The sequence below is a fragment of the Oncorhynchus masou genome, chromosome 27 (assembly GCF_036934945.1).
Source record: "Oncorhynchus masou masou isolate Uvic2021 chromosome 27, UVic_Omas_1.1, whole genome shotgun sequence".
NCBI lineage: Eukaryota > Metazoa > Chordata > Actinopteri > Salmoniformes > Salmonidae > Oncorhynchus > Oncorhynchus masou.
The window spans coordinates 2043939-2062749 of NC_088238.1; the positions used below are offsets into that span (position 1 = coordinate 2043939).

The 18811-nt window shown below is 49.1% G+C and overlaps 1 protein-coding gene across 1 annotated transcript in view; it reads left to right on the forward strand.

The window, feature by feature from the left end:
* LOC135515553 (nuclear pore complex protein Nup107-like) overlaps positions 1 to 18811 on the forward strand; it is a 39624-nt gene that overhangs the window by 12514 nt on the left and 8299 nt on the right. The window contains exons 10-18 of the mRNA XM_064939174.1: positions 121 to 209; positions 300 to 378; positions 3702 to 3815; positions 4025 to 4115; positions 5449 to 5588; positions 6748 to 6893; positions 9675 to 9723; positions 13179 to 13248; positions 18181 to 18296. Of these exons, the coding sequence (XP_064795246.1) occupies positions 121 to 209; positions 300 to 378; positions 3702 to 3815; positions 4025 to 4115; positions 5449 to 5588; positions 6748 to 6893; positions 9675 to 9723; positions 13179 to 13248; positions 18181 to 18296 (894 nt within the window). The remainder of the gene's footprint in view (positions 1 to 120; positions 210 to 299; positions 379 to 3701; positions 3816 to 4024; positions 4116 to 5448; positions 5589 to 6747; positions 6894 to 9674; positions 9724 to 13178; positions 13249 to 18180; positions 18297 to 18811) is intronic.

The window sequence follows — 18811 nt, forward strand, 5'->3', positions numbered from 1 at the left end:
ATATACACCACCTCCCCTATTATCTGTCCAAAGTGGTACAGTCCTGTTTGGTCTGATGGATGGTTGTAATAGAGACATTGTAAAGTGTTTAAATAATCGTTTCGCCTCCTCTCTCCTTAGTTGGTTGTGGATTGGTTAGAGAGTATCGCCAAAGATGAAATCGGAGACTTCTCCGACAACATTGAATACTACGCCAAGTCTGTCTACTGGTGAGTAGCTGGAGTCATTGGAGAGAGACGAGCACTTTTATGTCGTTAGGAAGACCATGTGCCTCGGCTAATATTCTGTTTAACTTTCAGGGAGAATACCCTTCATGCTCTGAAACTGAGAAGAAACACCTCCAGCACAGGCTTCACTGTTCCCCTGGTTACCGAGCTGGTAAGAGGGGCTTTTAGTCCTGCTCATCACAGGCTTCACTGTTCCCCTGGTTACCGAGCTGGTAAGAGGGGCTTTTAGGCCTAATCATCACAGGCTTCACTGTTCCCCTGGTTACCGAGCTGGTAAGAGGGGCTTTTAGGCCTGCTCTTCACAGGCTTCACTGTTCCCCTGGTTACCGAGCTGGTAAGAGGGACTTTTAGTCCTGCTCTTCACAGGCTTCACTGTTCCCCTGGTTACCGAGCTGGTAAGAGGGACTTTTAGGCCTACTCATCACAGGCTTCACTGTTCCCCTGGTTACCGAGCTGGTAAGAGGGGCTTTTAGTCCTGCTCGTCACAGGCTTCACTGTTCCCCTGGTTACCGAGCTGGTAAGAGGGGCTTTTAGGCCTGCTCTTCACAGGCTTCACTGTTCCCCTGGTTACCGAGCTGGTAAGAGGGGCTTTTAGGCCTGCTCTTCACAGGCTTCACTGTTCCCCTGGTTACCGAGCTGGTAAGAGGGACTTTTAGGCCTGTTCTTCACAGGCTTCACTGTTCCCCTGGTTACCGAGCTGGTAAGAGGGGCTTTTAGGCCTGCTCGTCACAGGCTTCACTGTTCCCCTGGTTACCGAGCTGGTAAGAGGGGCTTTTAGGCCTGCTCTTCACAGGCTTCACTGTTCCCCTGGTTACCGAGCTGGTAAGAGGGGCTTTTAGTCCTGCTCTTCACAGGCTTCACTGTTCCCCTGGTTACCGAGCTGGTAAGAGGGGCTTTTAGTCCTGCTATTCACAGGCTTCACTGTTCCCCTGGTTACCGAGCTGGTAAGAGGGGCCTTCGTCACAGGCTTCACTGTCCTGCTTGTCACAGGCTTCACTGTTCCCCTGGTTACCGAGCTGGTAAGAGGGGCTTTTAGTCCTGCTCGTCACAGGCTTCACTGTTCCCCTGGTTACCGAGCTGGTAAGAGGGGCTTTTAGGCCTGCTCGTCACAGGCTTCACTGTTTCCCTGGTTACCGAGCTGGTACAAGGGGCTTTTAGGCCTGCTCTTCACAGGCTTCACTGTTTCCCCTGGTTACCGAGCTGGTAAGAGGGGCTTTTAGTCCTGCTCGTCACAGGCTTCACTGTTCCCCTGGTTACCGAGCTGGTAAGAGGGGCTTTTAGTCCTGCTCTTCACAGGCTTCACTGTTCCCCTGGTTACCGAGCTGGTAAGAGGGGCTTTTAGTCCTGCTCTTCACAGGCTTCACTGTTCCCCTGGTTACCGAGCTGGTAAGAGGGGCTTTTAGGCCTGCTCTTCACAGGCTTCACTGTTCCCCTGGTTACCGAGCTGGTAAGAGGGGCTTTTAGTCCTGCTCTTCACAGGCTTCACTGTTCCCCTGGTTACAGAGCTGGTAAGAGGGGCTTTTAGGCCTGCTCTTCACAGGCTTCACTGTTCCCCTGGTTACCGAGCTGGTAAGAGGGGCTTTTAGTCCTGCTCTTCACAGGCTTCACTGTTCCCCTGGTTACCGAGCTGGTAAGAGGGGCTTTTAGTCCTGCTCTTCACAGGCTTCACTGTTCCCCTGGTTACCGAGCTGGTAAGAGGGGCTTTTAGGCCTGCTCTTCACAGGCTTCACTGTTCCCCTGGTTACCGAGCTGGTAAGAGGGGCTTTTAGTCCTGCTCTTCACAGGCTTCACTGTTCCCCTGGTTACCGAGCTGGTAAGAGGGGCTTTTAGGCCTGCTCGTCACAGGCTTCACTGTTCCCCTGGTTACCGAGCTGGTAAGAGGGGCTTTTAGGCCTGCTTGTCACAGGCTTCACTGTTCCCCTGGTTACCGAGCTGGTAAGAGGGGCTTTTAGTCCTGCTCTTCACAGACTTCACTGTTCCCCTGGTTACCGAGCTGGTAAGAGGGGCTTTTAGGCCTGCTCATCACAGGCTTCACTGTTCCCCTGGTTACCGAGCTGGTAAGAGGGGCTTTTAGTCCTGCTCATCACAGGCTTCACTGTTCCCCTGGTTACCGAGCTGGTAAGAGGGGCTTTTAGTCCTGCTCTTCACAGGCTTCACTGTTCCCCTGGTTACCGAGCTGGTAAGAGGGGCTTTTAGTCCTGCTCTTCACAGGCTTCACTGTTCCCCTGGTTACCGAGCTGGTAAGAGGGGCTTTTAGGCCTGCTCTTCACAGGCTTCACTGTTCCCCTGGTTACCGAGCTGGTAAGAGGGGCTTTTAGGCCTGCGCTTCACAGGCTTCACTGTTCCCCTGGTTACCGAGCTGGTAAGAGGGGCTTTTAGTCCTGCTCTTCACAGGCTTCACTGTTCCCCTGGTTACCGAGCTGGTAAGAGGGACTTTTAGTCCTGCTCTTCACAGGCTTCACTGTTCCCCTGGTTACCGAGCTGGTAAGAGGGGCTTTTAGGCCTGCTCGTCACAGGCTTCACTGTTCCCCTGGTTACTGAGCTGGTAAGAGGGGCTTTTAGGCCTACTCATCACAGGCTTCACTGTTCCCCTGGTTACTGAGCTGGTAAGAGGGGCTTTTAGTCCTGCTCGTCACAGGCTTCACTGTTTCCCCTGGTTACCGAGCTGGTAAGAGGGGCTTTTAGGCCTGCTCTTCACAGGCTTCACTGTTCCCCTGGTTACCGAGCTGGTAAGAGGGGCTTTTAGTCCTGCTCGTCACAGGCTTCACTGTTCCCCTGGTTACCGAGCTGGTAAGAGGGACTTTTAGGCCTACTCGTCACAGGCTTCACTGTTCCCCTGGTTACCGAGCTGGTAAGAGGGGCTTTTAGGCCTGCTCTTCACAGGCTTCACTGTTCCCCTGGTTACCGAGCTGGTAAGAGGGGCTTTTAGGCCTGCTCTTCACAGGCTTCACTGTTCCCCTGGTTACCGAGCTGGTAAGAGGGGCTTTTAGGCCTGCTCTTCACAGGCTTCACTGTTCCCCTGGTTACCGAGCTGGTAAGAGGGGCTTTTAGTCCTGCTCTTCACAGGCTTCACTGTTTCCCTGGTTACCGAGCTGGTAAGAGGGGCTTTTAGTCCTGCTCTTCACAGGCTTCACTGTTCCCCTGGTTACCGAGCTGGTAAGAGGGACTTTTAGGCCTGCTCGTCACAGGCTTCACTGTTTCCCCTGGTTACCGAGCTGGTACAAGGGGCTTTTAGGCCTGTTCTTCACAGGCTTCACTGTTCCCCTGGTTACCGAGCTGGTACAAGGGGCTTTTAGGCCTGCTCTTCACAGGCTTCACTGTTTCCCCTGGTTACCGAGCTGGTACAAGGGGCTTTTAGGCCTAATCTTCACAATCTAGCTCTCTCTCTTCTCTCTCTCTCCTCTCTCTCCCCTACATACACATGCTCTGAGGCCATGATAGGGAATACATAGTTTTAACTGGGTGTGTCTGTAGGACCCTGACGCCCCCATCAGACAGACACGTCCCCTGGCAGACCTGGACAGAGAGGATGATGCCAGACTGCTGAAGTACCTCTGGACCCTCCTCAGAGCGGGCATGACTGACGAGGTGAGGAACAGGAGACACTCTCAAATGGCACCATTTGTTCCCTGTGCTCTGTTATTGACCAGGGCTCATAGTTCTCTGGTCACAAAAGTAGTGCAGTGTATAGGTAATAGGGTGGCGTTTTGAGACCGATCTCAGTACAGCGCCACCTGGTGGATGGGAGGGTTACGCTGAACTGGTTTCTAGTCACAGTGACGTGTGGTTGTGTGTAGGCCCAGAGGCTGTGTAAGCGCTGTGGCCAGGCATGGAGAGCTGCTACTCTGGAGGGATGGAAGCTGTACCACGACCCCAACATCGACGGAGGTCAGTTCTCCATCGTACACTCTCACCGACAGATGTATAACACCAAGTGGCGGTCGTGACCTTTTGGTCAGCCGGTGAATGTCATGTAAATAACTGTCTGTCTCACGGTAATTGACCTTTTTAATGAACATAAACACGTTTAGCATCTCCTGGCTTCCACACACAGCCTACAACACACTGATTCAGACCTTTGGAACGTCAACATTTTAAAAGGTCAAATAAATCTTAGCAACAGAGTGCTGAGTACCAGGCAGTCAGCAGGTTTGGTAGGCTACTCGTGACCGGCGGGTTTGGTAGGCTACTCGTGACCGGCGGGTTTGGGAGGCTACTCGTGACCGGCGGGTTTGGGAGGCTACTCGTGACCGGCAGGTTTGGGAGGCTACTCGTGACCGGCAGGTTTGGTAGGCTACTAGTGACCGGCAGGTTTGGTAGGCTACTAATGACCGGCAGGTTTGGTAGGCTACTAATGACCGGCAGGTTTGGGAGGCTACTCGTGACCGGCAGGTTTGGTAGGCTACTCGTGACCGGCAGGTTTGGTAGGCTACTCGTGACCGGCAGGTTTGGTAGGCTACTCGTGACCGGCAGGTTTGGGAGGGCGTGACCGGCAGGTTTGGGAGGCTACTCGTGACCGGCAGGTTTGGGAGGCTACTAATGATCGGCAGGTTTGGGAGGCTACTAATGACCGGCAGGTTTGGTGGGCTACGAGTGACCGGCAGGTTTGGTGGGCTACGAGTGACCGGCAGGTTTGGTGGGCTACGAGTGACCGGCAGGTTTGGTGGGCTACGAGTGACCGGCAGGTTTGGTGGGCTACGAGTGACCGGCAGGTTTGGGGGGCTACGAGTGACCGGCAGGTTTGGGGGGCTACGAGTGACCGGCAGGTTTGGGAGGCTACACGTGACCGGCAGGTTTGGGAGGCTACACGTGACCGGCAGGTTTGGGAGGCTACACGTGACCGGCAGGTTTGGGAGGCTACTCGTGACCGGCAGGTTTGGGAGGCTACTCGTGACCGGCAGGTTTGGGAGGCTACTCGTGACCGGCAGGTTTGGGAGGCTACTCGTGACCGGCAGGTTTGGGAGGCTACTCGTGACCGGCAGGTTTGGGAGGCTACTCGTGACCGGCAGGTTTGGGAGGCTACTCGTGACCGGCAGGTTTGGGAGGCTACTCGTGACCGGCATCATCAGAGCTTAGAGAAGTTTAGTTACCGTGACCAAACGGTCACGTTAGAATTTGACTGCGGTCATGACTCGTGACCGCCGGTGTAGCGGTAATTGGGTCACCGTAACAACCCACACGTCCCTATGAACGGTCTGTAATGGAACTGAGGTGTGTCCAGGCGGGGCAGAGCTGCTACCGGTGGAGGGGAACCCTCAGCGCTGTGTGTGGAAGGTCTGCTGCTGGAGGATGGCTGATAATGAACACTTCAGCAGATATGAGAGAGCCATCTACGCTGTTCTGAGTGGGAACCTCAAACGGGTATGTTGGGTGTTGTCTCCCTAAGACTCTTTCTCTTCTCAAACGGGTATGTTGGGTGTTGTCTCCCTAAGACTCTCTCTCTTTCTCTTCTCTTCTCAAACGGGTGTGTTGGGTGTTGTCTCCCTAAGACTCTGTCTGCCTCTCTGTAGCACTTGTATGTGTTAGGTGGAGGAGGATGTAGGGGGTCAGGTGGAGGAAGAGGATTGGGGGGGAGGTCAGGGGGAGGAAGAGGGTTGGCAGGGGAGGAAGAGGATTGGAGGGGGAGGTCAGGGGGAGGAAGAGGATTGGAGGGGGGTCAGGGGGAGGAAGAGGATTGGAGGGGGGGGTCAGGGGGAGGAAGAGGATTGGAGGGGGGGTCAGGGGGAGGAAGAGGATTGGAGGGGGGTTAGGGGGAGGAAGAGGATTGGAGGGGGGTTAGGGGGAGGAAGAGGATTGGGGGGGGTCAGGGGGAGGAAGAGGATTGGGGGGTCAGGGGGAGGAAGAGGATTGGGGGGGGTCAGGGGGAGGAAGAGGATTGGGGGGGTCAGGGGGGAGGAAGAGGATTGGGGGGTCAGGGGGAGGAAGAGGATTGGGGGGAAGAGGATTGGGGGGGGATTGGGGGGAGGGGGAGGAAGAGGATTGGGGGGCTCAGGGGGAGGAAGAGGATTGGGGGGGCTCAGGGGGAGGAAGAGGATTGGGGGGCTCAGGGGGAGGAAGAGGATTGGGGGGGGTCAGGGGAGGAAGAGGATTTTGGGGGGGTCAGGGGGAGGAAGAGGATTGGGGGTAGGTCAGGGGGAGGAAGAGGATTGGGGGTAGGTCAGGGGGAGGAAGAGGATTGGGGGTAGGTCAGGGGGAGGAAGAGGATTGGGGGTAGGTCAGGGGAGGATTGCTGTGGGTCAGGGGGAGGATTGGGGTGGGTCAGGGGGAGGAAGAGGATTGGGGGGGCAGGGGGGGAAGAGGATTGGGGGAGGAAGAGGTTTGGGGGGTCAGGGGGAGGAGGAGGATTGGGGGGGTCAGGGGGAGGAGGAGGATTGGGGGGGTCAGGGGGAAGCGGAGGATTGGAGGGTCGTTGTCAAAGTAAACATCTAACAACAATGTTCACATAAGAGAGGACTTTAGTAGACTGGTAGTAGACAGGACTATACTAGAGTGATTTGTCTGTCTCTCTGTCTCCCTCTAGCTGCTCCCAGTGTGTGAGTCGTGGGAGGACAGTGTGTGGGCCTACTTCAGGGTTCTGGTAGACTCTCTTGTGGAACAGGAGGTCCGGTCCTCAGGGATGGGCAGCGAGGAGCTGGAGGAGCTGCCACGAGAATACCTGGAGGCCAAGTAAGATCCCCTCTGGTAGAGAATACCTGGAGGCCAAGTAAGATCCCCAGCCTCTAGTAGAGAATACCTGGAGGCCAAGTAAGATCCCCAGCCTCTAGTAGAGAATACCTGGAGGCCAAGTAAGCTCCCCATCTCTAGTAGAGATGACCTGGAGGCCAAGTAAGCTCCCCAGCCTCTAGTAGAGAATACCTGGAGGCCAAGTAAGCTCCCCAGCCTCTAGTAGAGAATACCTGGAGGCCAAGTAAGCTCCCCAGCCTCTAGTAGAGAATACATGGAGGCCAAGTAAGGTCCCCAGCCTGCAGTAGGCAGCCTTACCCAGGGACCATACCCTTTAGTGGGTTGCCCTGCCTAGAGAATACAGCCTCTAGTAGATACTACCTGGAGGCCAAGTAAGATCCCCAGCCTGTAGTAGGCAGCCTTACCCAGGGACCATACCCTTTAGTGGGTTGCCCTGCCTAGAGAATACAGCCTCTAGTGGATACTACCTGGAGGCCAAGTAAGATCCCCAGCCTGTAGTAGGCAGCCTCTACCCAGGGACCATACCCTTTAGTGGGTTGCCCTGCCTAGAGAATACAGCCTCTAGTAGATACTACCTGGAGGCCAAGTAAGATCCCCAGCCTGTAGTAGGCAGCCTTACCCAGGGACCATACCCTTTAGTGGGTTGCCCTGCCTAGAGAATACAGCCTCTAGTAGATACTACCTGGAGGCCAAGTAAGATCCCCAGCCTGTAGTAGGCAGCCTTACCCAGGGACCATACCCTTTAGTGGGTTGCCCTGCCTAGAGAATACAGCCTCTAGTGGATACTACCTGGAGGCCAAGTAAGATCCCCAGCCTGTAGTAGGCAGCCTTACCCAGGGACCATACCCTTTAGTGGGTTGCCCTGCCTAGAGAATACAGCCTCTAGTGGATACTACCTGGAGGCCAAGTAAGATCCCCAGCCTGTAGTAGGCAGCCTTACCCAGGGACCATACCCTTTAGTGGGTTGCCCTGCCTAGAGAATACAGCCTCTAGTAGATACTACCTGGAGGCCAAGTAAGATCCCCAGCCTGTAGTAGGCAGCCTTACCCAGGGACCATACCCTTTAGTGGGTTGCCCTGCCTAGAGAATACAGCCTCTAGTGGATACTACCTGGAGGCCAAGTAAGATCCCCAGCCTGTAGTAGGCAGCCTTACCCAGGGACCATACCCTTTAGTGGGTTGCCCTGCCTAGAGAATACAGCCTCTAGTGGATACTACCTGGAGGCCAAGTAAGATCCCCAGCCTGTAGTAGGCAGCCTTACCCAGGGACCATACCCTTTAGTGGGTTGCCCTGCCTAGAGAATACAGCCTCTAGTGGATACTACCTGGAGGCCAAGTAAGATCCCCAGCCTGTAGTAGGCAGCCTTACCCTTTAGTGGGTTGCCCTGCCTAGAGAATACAGCCTCTAGTGGATACTACCTGGAGGCCAAGATCCCCAGCCTGTAGTAGGCAGCCTTACCCAGGGACCATACCCTTTAGTGGGTTGCCCTGCCTAGAGAATACAGCCTCTAGTGGATACTACCTGGAGGCCAAGTAAGATCCCCAGCCTGTAGTAGGCAGCCTTACCCAGGGACCATACCCTTTAGTGGGTTGCACTGCCTAGAGAATACAGCCTCTAGTGGATACTACCTGGAGGCCAAGTAAGATCCCCAGCCTGTAGTAGGCAGCCTTACCCAGGGACCATACCCTTTAGTGGGTTGCCCTGCCTAGAGAATACAGCCTCTAGTGGATACTACCTGGAGGCCAAGTAAGATCCCCAGCCTGTAGTAGGCAGCCTTACCCAGGGACCATACCCTTTAGTGGGTTGCCCTGCCTAGAGAATACAGCCTCTAGTGGATACTACCTGGAGGCCAAGTAAGATCCCCAGCCTGTAGTAGGCAGCCTTACCCAGGGACCATACCCTTTAGTGGGTTGCCCTGCCTAGAGAATACAGCCTCTAGTAGATACTACCTGGAGGCCAAGTAAGATCCCCAGCCTGTAGTAGGCAGCCTTACCCAGGGACCATACCCTTTAGTGGGTTGCCCTGCCTAGAGAATACAGCCTCTAGTGGATACTACCTGGAGGCCAAGTAAGATCCCCAGCCTGTAGTAGGCAGCCTTACCCAGGGACCATACCCTTTAGTGGGTTGCCCTGCCTAGAGAATACAGCCTCTAGTAGATACTACCTGGAGGCCAAGTAAGATCCCCAGCCTGTAGTAGGCAGCCTTACCCAGGGACCATACCCTTTAGTGGGTTGCCCTGCCTAGAGAATACAGCCTCTAGTGGATACTACCTGGAGGCCAAGTAAGATCCCCAGCCTGTAGTAGGCAGCCTTACCCAGGGACCATACCCTTTAGTGGGTTGCCCTGCCTAGAGAATACAGCCGCTAGTGGATACTACCTGGAGGCCAAGTAAGATCCCCAGCCTGTAGTAGGCAGCCTTACCCAGGGACCATACCCTTTAGTGGGTTGCCCTGCCTAGAGAATACAGCCTCTAGTAGATACTACCTGGAGGCCAAGTAAGATCCCCAGCCTGTAGTAGGCAGCCTCTACCCAGGGACCATACCCTTTAGTGGGTTGCCCTGCCTAGAGAATACAGCCTCTAGTAGATACTACCTGGAGGCCAAGTAAGATCCCCAGCCTGTAGTAGGCAGCCTTACCCAGGGACCATACCCTTTAGTGGGTTGCCCTGCCTAGAGAATACAGCCTCTAGTGGAGGGCTGGGGATCAGGAATCTAACCTTTCTATTTCTAAATGTAAATTGTACTGTCCCCCTTTCCTCTCCAGCTGGACACTAGAGAAGGTGTTTGAGGAGCTGCTGGCAACAGAGTCAAAGGTCAAGCATCTGTTTTTCTGCTCTGTCAAACTGGCTGTGTGTCTGCATCACACCAGTCTACTAGCTATCAATATCGCACCGGTCTACTAGCTATCTACATCACACCAGTCTACTAGCTATCTACATCACACCAGTCTACTAGCAATCTACATCGTACCAGTCTACTAGCTATCTACATCACACCAGTCTACATCACACCAGTCTACTAGCTATCTACATCACACCAGTCTACTAGCTATCTACATCACACCAGTCTACTAGCTATCTACATCACACCAGTCTACTAGCTATCTACATCACGCAAGTCTACTAGCTATCTACATCGTACCAGTCTACTAGCTATCTACATCACACCAGTCTACTAGCTATCTACATCGCACCAGTCTACTAGCTATCTACATCGCACCAGTCTACTATCTATCTACATCGCACCAGTCTACTAGCTATCTACATCGCACCAGTCTACTAGCTATCTACATCGCACCAGTCTACTATCTATCTACATCGTACCAGTCTACTATCTATCTACATCACACCAGTCTACTATCTATCTACATCACACCAGTCTACTATCTATCTACATCACACCAGTCTACTATCTATCTACATCACACCAGTCTACTATCTATCTACATCACACCAGTCTACTATCTATCTACATCACACCAGTCTACTATCTATCTACATCACACCAGTCTACTAGCTATCTACATCACACCAGTCTACATCACACCAGTCTACTATCGATCTACATCGCACCAGTCTACTATCTATCTACATCATACCAGTCTACTAGCTATCTACATCACACCAGTCTACTATCTATCTACATCACACCAGTCTACTAGCTATCTACATCGTACCAGTCTACTAGCTATCTACATCGTACCAGTCTACTATCTATCTACATCACACCAGTCTACTAGCTATCTACATCACACCAGTCGACTAGCTATCTACATCACACCAGTCTACTAGCTATCTACATCGCACCAGTCTACTATCTATCTACATCGCACCAGTCTACTAGCTATCTACATCACACCAGTCTACATCACACCAGTCTACTAGCTATCTACATCACACCAGTCTACATCACACCAGTCTACTAGCTATCTACATCACACCAGTCTACTAGCTATCTACATCACACCAGTCTACTAGCTATCTACATCGCACCAGTCTACTATCTATCTACATCACACCAGTCTACATCACACCAGTCTACTAGCTATCTACATCACCAGTCTACTAGCTATCTACATCACACCAGTCTACTAGCTATCTACATCACACCAGTCTACTAGCTATCTACATCGCACCAGTCTACTATCTATCTACATCACACCAGTCTACTAGCTATCTACATCACACCAGTCTACATCACACCAGTCTACTAGCTATCTACATCACACCAGTCTACATCACACCAGTCTACTAGCTATCTACATCACACCAGTCTACTAGCTATCTACATCACACCAGTCTACTAGCTATCTACATCGCACCAGTCTACTATCTATCTACATCACACCAGTCTACATCACACCAGTCTACTAGCTATCTACATCACCAGTCTACTAGCTATCTACATCACACCAGTCTACTAGCTATCTACATCACACCAGTCTACTAGCTATCTACATCACACCAGTCTACTAGCTATCTACATCACACCAGTCTACTAGCTATCTACATCACACCAGTCTACTAGCTATCTACATCACACCAGTCTACTAGCTATCTACATCACACCAGTCTACTAGCTATCTACATCACACCAGTCTACTATCTATCTACATCGCACCAGTCTACTAGCTATCTACATCACACCAGTCTACATCACACCAGTCTACTAGCTATCTACATCACACCAGTCTACATCACACCAGTCTACTAGCTATCTACATCACACCAGTCTACTAGCTATCTACATCACACCAGTCTACTAGCTATCTACATCGCACCAGTCTACTATCTATCTACATCACACCAGTCTACATCACACCAGTCTACTAGCTATCTACATCACCAGTCTACTAGCTATCTACATCACACCAGTCTACTAGCTATCTACATCACACCAGTCTACTAGCTATCTACATCGCACCAGTCTACTATCTATCTACATCACACCAGTCTACTAGCTATCTACATCACACCAGTCTACATCACACCAGTCTACTAGCTATCTACATCACACCAGTCTACTAGCTATCTACATCACACCAGTCTACATCACACCAGTCTACTAGCTATCTACATCACACCAGTCTACATCACACCAGTCTACTAGCTATCTACATCACACCAGTCTACTAGCTATCTACATCACACCAGTCTACTAGCTATCTACATCACACCAGTCTACTAGCTATCTACATCACACCAGTCTACTAGCTATCTACATCACACCAGTCTACTATCTATCTACATCACACCAGTCTACTAGCTATCTACATCACACCAGTCTACTATCTATCTACATCACACCAGTCTACTAGCTATCTACATCACACCAGTCCACTATCTATCTACATCACACCAGTCTACTAGCTATCTACATCGTACCAGTCTACTATCTATCTACATCGTACCAGTCTACTATCTATCTACATCGTACCAGTCTACTATCTATCTACATCACACCAGTCTACTATCTATCTACATCACACCAGTCTACTATCTATCTACATCACACCAGTCCACTATCTATCTACATCACACCAGTCTACTAGCTATCTACATCGTACCAGTCTACTATCTATCTACATCGTACCAGTCTACTGTCTATCTACATCACACCAGTCTACTATCTATCTACATCACACCAGTCTACTAGCTATCTACATCGTACCAGTCTACTAGCTATCTACATCACACCAGTCTACTATCTATCTACATCGCACCAGTCTACTATCTATCTACATCGCACCAGTCTACTATCTATCTACATCACACCAGTCTACTATCTATCTACATCACACCAGTCTACTATCTATCTACATCACACCAGTCTACTATCTATCTACATCACACCAGTCTACTATCTATCTACATCACACCAGTCTACTATCTATCTACATCACACCAGTCTACTAGCTATCTACATCACACCAGTCTACTAGCTATCTACATCACACCAGTCTACTATCTATCTACATCACACCAGTCTACTAGCTATCTACATCACACCAGTCTACTATCTATCTACATCACACCAGTCTACTAGCTATCTACATCACACCAGTCTACTATCTATCTACATCACACCAGTCTACTATCTATCTACATCGCACCAGTCTACTATCTATCTACATCGCACCAGTCTACTATCTATCTACATCACACCAGTCTACATCACACCAGTCTATCTATCTACATCGTAGCGGTTTTAGGGATTAGTAGTCCATAGTCCTGTGAAAGATGCTGAGTGTCTCCTTCCCTCTTCACAGAAAGTCCTGGAAGAGACGAAAGAACACTACCACATTATCCAGAAGTTAGTTATCCTGGATGACCTGGACGGTGAGTCTGTTATTAACCTTTAACTAGCTGTCTAGTGTTTGATATTAACCTTTAACTAGCTGTCTAGTGTTTCCTGGGTGACCTGGACGGTGAGTCTGTTATTAACCTTTAACTAGCTGTCTAGTGTTTCCTGGACGGTGAGTCTGTTATTAACCTTTAACTAGCTGTCTAGTGTTTCCTGGGAGACCTGGATGGTGAGTCTGTTATTAACCTTTAACTAGCTGTCTAGTGTTTCCTGGGTGACCTGGACGGTGAGTCTGTTATTAACCTTTAACTAGCTGTCTAGTGTTTCCTGGGTGACGGTGAGTCTGTTATTAACCTTTAACTAGCTGTCTAGTGTTTCCTGGGTGATGGTGAGTCTGTTATTAACCTTTAACTAGCTGTCTAGTATTTCCTGGGTGACGGTGAGTCTGTTATTAACCTTTAACTAGCTGTCTAGTGTTTCCTTGGTGACGGTGAGTCTGTTATTAACCTTTAACTAGCTGTCTAGTGTTTCCTGGGTGACGGTGAGTCTGTTATTAACCTTTAACTAGCTGTCTAGTGTTTCCTGGGTGACGGTGAGTCTGTTATTAACCTTTAACTAGCTGTCTAGTGTTTCCTGGGTGACGGTGAGTCTGTTATTAACCTTTAACTAGCTGTCTAGTGTTTCCTGGATGACGGTGAGTCTGTTATTAACCTTTAACTAGCTGTCTAGTGTTTCCTGGGTGACGGTGAGTCTGTTATTAACCTTTAACTAGCTGTCTAGTGTTTCCTGGGTGACGGTGAGTCTGTTATTAACCTTTAACTAGCTGTCTAGTGTTTCCTTGGTGACGTGAGTCTGTTATTAACCTTTAACTAGCTGTCTAGTGTTTCCTGGGTGACGGTGAGTCTGTTATTAACCTTTAACTAGCTGTCTAGTGTTTCCTTGGTGACGTGAGTCTGTTATTAACCTTTAACTAGCTGTCTAGTGTTTCCTGGGTGACGGTGAGTCTGTTATTAACCTTTAACTAGCTGTCTAGTGTTTCCAGGGTGACGGTGAGTCTGTTATTAACCTTTAACTAGCTGTCTAGTGTTTCCTGGGTGACGGTGAGTCTGTTATTAACCTTTAACTAGCTGTCTAGTGTTTCCAGGGTGACGGTGAGTCTGTTATTAACCTTTAACTAGCTGTCTAGTGTTTCCTGGGTGACGGTGAGTCTGTTATTAACCTTTAACTAGCTGTCTAGTGTTTCCTGGGAGACGGTGAGTCTGTTATTAACCTTTAACTAGCTGTCTAGTGTTTCCTGGGAGACGGTGAGTCTGTTATTAACCTTTAACTAGCTGTCTAGTGTTTCCTGGGTGACCTGGACGGTGAGTCTGTTATTAACCTTTAACTAGCTGTCTAGTGTTTCCTGGGTGACGGTGAGTCTGTTATTAACCTTTAACTAGCTGTCTAGTGTTTCCTGGGTGACCTGGACGGTGAGTCTGTTATTAACCTTTAACTAGCTGTCTAGTGTTTCCTGGGTGACGGTGAGTCTGTTATTAACCTTTAACTAGCTGTCTAGTGTTTCCTGGGTGACGGTGAGTCTGTTATTAACCTTTAACTAGCTGTCTAGTGTTTCCTGGGTGACGGTGAGTCTGTTATTAACCTTTAACTAGCTGTCTAGTGTTTCCTGGGAGACCTGGACGGTGAGTCTGTTATTAACCTTTAACTAGCTGTCTAGTGTTTCCTGGGTGACGGTGAGTCTGTTATTAACCTTTAACTAGCTGTCTAGTGTTTCCTGGGTGACGGTGAGTCTGTTATTAACCTTTAACTAGCTGTCTAGTGTTTCCTGGGTGACGGTGAGTCTGTTATTAACCTTTAGCTAGCTGTCTAGTGTTTCCTTGGTGACGTGAGTCTGTTATTAACCTTTAACTAGCTGTCTAGTGTTTCCTGGGTGACGGTGAGTCTGTTATTAACCTTTAACTAGCTGTCTAGTGTTTCCAGGGTGACGGTGAGTCTGTTATTAACCTTTAACTAGCTGTCTAGTGTTTAGCCTAGTGGGTGACGGTGAGTCTGTTATTAACCTTTAACTAGCTGTCTAGTGTTTCCTGGGTGACGGTGAGTCTGTTATTAACCTTTAACTAGCTGTCTAGTGTTTCCTGGGTGACGGTGAGTCTGTTATTAACCTTTAACTAGCTGTCTAGTGTTTCCTGGGTGACGGTGAGTCTGTTATTAACCTTTAACTAGCTGTCTAGTGTTTCCTGGGTGACCTGGACGGTGAGTCTGTTATTAACCTTTAACTAGCTGTCTAGTGTTTGATATTAACCTTTAACTAGCTGTCTAGTGTTTCCTGGGACGGTGAGTCTGTTATTAACCTTTAACTAGCTGTCTAGTGTTTAACCTGTCTAGTGTTTCCTGACGGTGAGTCTGTTATTAACCTTTAACTAGCTGTCTAGTGTTTCCTGGGTGACGGTGAGTCTGTTATTAACCTTTAACTAGCTGTCTAGTGTTTCCTGGGTGACGGTGAGTCTGTTATTAACCTTTAACTAGCTGTCTAGTGTTTCCTGGGTGATGGTGAGTCTGTTATTAACCTTTAACTAGCTGTCTGGTGTTTCCTGGGTGACGGTGAGTCTGTTATTAACCTTTAACTAGCTGTCTAGTGTTTCCTGGGTGACGGTGAGTCTGTTATTAACCTTTAACTAGCTGTCTAGTGTTTCCTGGGAGACCTGGACGGTGAGTCTGTTATTAACCTTTAACTAGCTGTCTAGTGTTTCCTGGGTGACGGTGAGTCTGTTATTAACCTTTAACTAGCTGTCTAGTGTTTCCTGGGAGACGGTGAGTCTGTTATTAACCTTTAACTAGCTGTCTAGTGTTTCCTGGGTGACCTGGACGGTGAGTCTGTTATTAACCTTTAACTAGCTGTCTAGTGTTTCCTGGGTGACGGTGAGTCTGTTATTAACCTTTAACTAGCTGTCTAGTGTTTCCTGGGTGACGGTGAGTCTGTTATTAACCTTTAACTAGCTGTCTAGTGTTTCCTGGGTGACGGTGAGTCTGTTATTAACCTTTAACTAGCTGTCTAGTGTTTCCTGGGTGATGGTGAGTCTGTTATTAACCTTTAACTAGCTGTCTAGTGTTTCCTGGGTGACGGTGAGTCTGTTATTAACCTTTAACTAGCTGTCTAGTGTTTCCTGGGTGACGGTGAGTCTGTTATTAACCTTTAGCTAGCTGTCTAGTGTTTCCTTGGTGACGTGAGTCTGTTATTAACCTTTAACTAGCTGGCTAGTGTTTCCTTGGTGACGTGAGTCTGTTATTAACCTTTAACTAGCTGGCTAGTGTTTCCTGGGTGACGGTGAGTCTGTTATTAACCTTTAACTAGCTGTCTAGTGTTTCCTGGGTGATGGTGAGTCTGTTATTAACCTTTAACTAGCTGTCTAGTGTTTCCTGGGTGACGGTGAGTCTGTTATTAACCTTTAACTAGCTGTCTAGTGTTTCCTGGGTGACGGTGAGTCTGTTATTAACCTTTAGCTAGCTGTCTAGTGTTTCCTTGGTGACGTGAGTCTGTTATTAACCTTTAACTAGCTGGCTAGTGTTTCCTGGGTGACGGTGAGTCTGTTATTAACCTTTAACTAGCTGTCTAGTGTTTCCTGGGTGACGGTAAGTCTGTTATTAACCTTTAGCTAGCTGTCTAGTGTTTCCTGGGTGACGTGAGTCTGTTATTAACCTTTAACTAGCTGTCTAGTGTTTCCTGGGTGACGGTGAGTCTGTTATTAACCTTTAACTAGCTGTCTAGTGTTTCCTGGGTGACCTGGACGGTGAGTCTGTTATTAACCTTTAACTAGCTGTCTAGTGTTTCCTGGGTGATGGTGAGTCTGTTATTAACCTTTAACTAGCTGTCTAGTGTTTCTACCTCTAATGAAATAGGACCCAGAATTCATTACAATGTGAGTTAAATCGATTTTCCTTACTATTGTTTTAATTATGTTAAAGAGCAGCCAATTAAACACCGTGACATGTTCTATCATGACATCATGACATCATGTTCTATCATGACATCAGGTTCTACCATGACATCAGGTTCTATCCTGACATCAGGTTCTACCATGACATCAGGTTCTACCATGACATCAGGTTCTACCATGACATCAGGTTCTACCATGACATCAGGTTCTATCATGACATCAGGTTCTACCATGACATCAGGTTCTACCATGACATCAGGTTCTATGAGCAAATGCCAAGCTTTTTTAAACGGTCTGTTTGAGATATAAATTTGAGTTTTTTTTTAATTTATTCATGTTTTGGCTACAAATAAGTATCGGATGAGTCAACAACATTATTTATTATGAGTTAACAGAATATAACTTTTAAAGTGAGATTTTCACTGGACTGTGATTTTAAGTCCATGGCCATGTCTGTGTCAGCCTATGGAATGACCGTACAGTCAGACAAAAGTCACGATGGAGTCAGTCACTCTCCAGGGTGACTTTGTGGTTCTGGTCACCAGATACATGAGGTAGTCAGTGACTATCCAGGGTGACTTTGTGGTTCTGGTTAATGCAGATGCATGAGGTAGTCAGTCACTATCCAGGGTGACTTTGTGGTTCTGGTTAATGCAGATGCATGAGGTAGTCAGTCACTCTCCAGGGTGACTTTGTGGTTCTGGTTAATGCAGATGCATGAGGTAGTCAGTCACTATCCAGGGTGACTTTGTGGTTCTGGTTAATGCAGATACATGAGGTAGTCAGTCACTCTCCAGGGTGACTTTGTGGTTCTGGTCACCTGGTACATGAGGTAGTCAGTCACTATCCAGGGTGCCTTTGTGGTTCTGGTTAATGCAGATACATGAGGTAGTCAGTCACTATCCAGGGTGACTTTGTGGTTCTGGTTAATGCAGATACATGAGGTAGTCAGTCACTATCCAGGGTGACTTTGTGGTTCTGGTCACCAGGTATGTTACTGCTGTGCGAGTATAAAACAGTGTTTTGTGTGTTCAGGTCTGTTGGAGGAGTTCAGTAACTGGTTGACCAGGAGTCCTGCTCTGCCCTCTCACCTGCTGCGCTTCATGACACACCTGGTGTTGTTCTACCGCAGTCTGGGCATGCAGCTCAAGGTACAGTAGTACACACACACACACACACACACACACACACACACACACACCTGTTGTTCTACCGCAGCCTGGGCATGCAGCTCAAGGTACAGTAGTACACACACACACACACACACACACACACACACACACACACACACACACACACACACACACACACACACCTGTTGTTCTACCTCAGCCTGGTCATGTAGGTACAGTAGTAAACACACACACACACACACACACACACACACACCTGTTGTTCTACCTCAGCCTGGTCATGTAGGTACAGTAGTAAACACACACACACACACACACACACACACACACCTGTTGTTCTACCTCAGCCTGGTCATGTAGGTACAGTAGTAAACACACACACACACACACACACCTGTTGTTCTACCTCAGCCTGGGCATGTAGGTACAGTAGTAAACACACACACACACACACACACCTGTTGTTCTACCTCAGCCTGGGCATGTAGGTACAGTAGTAAACACACCTGTTGTTCTACCTCAGCCTGGTCATG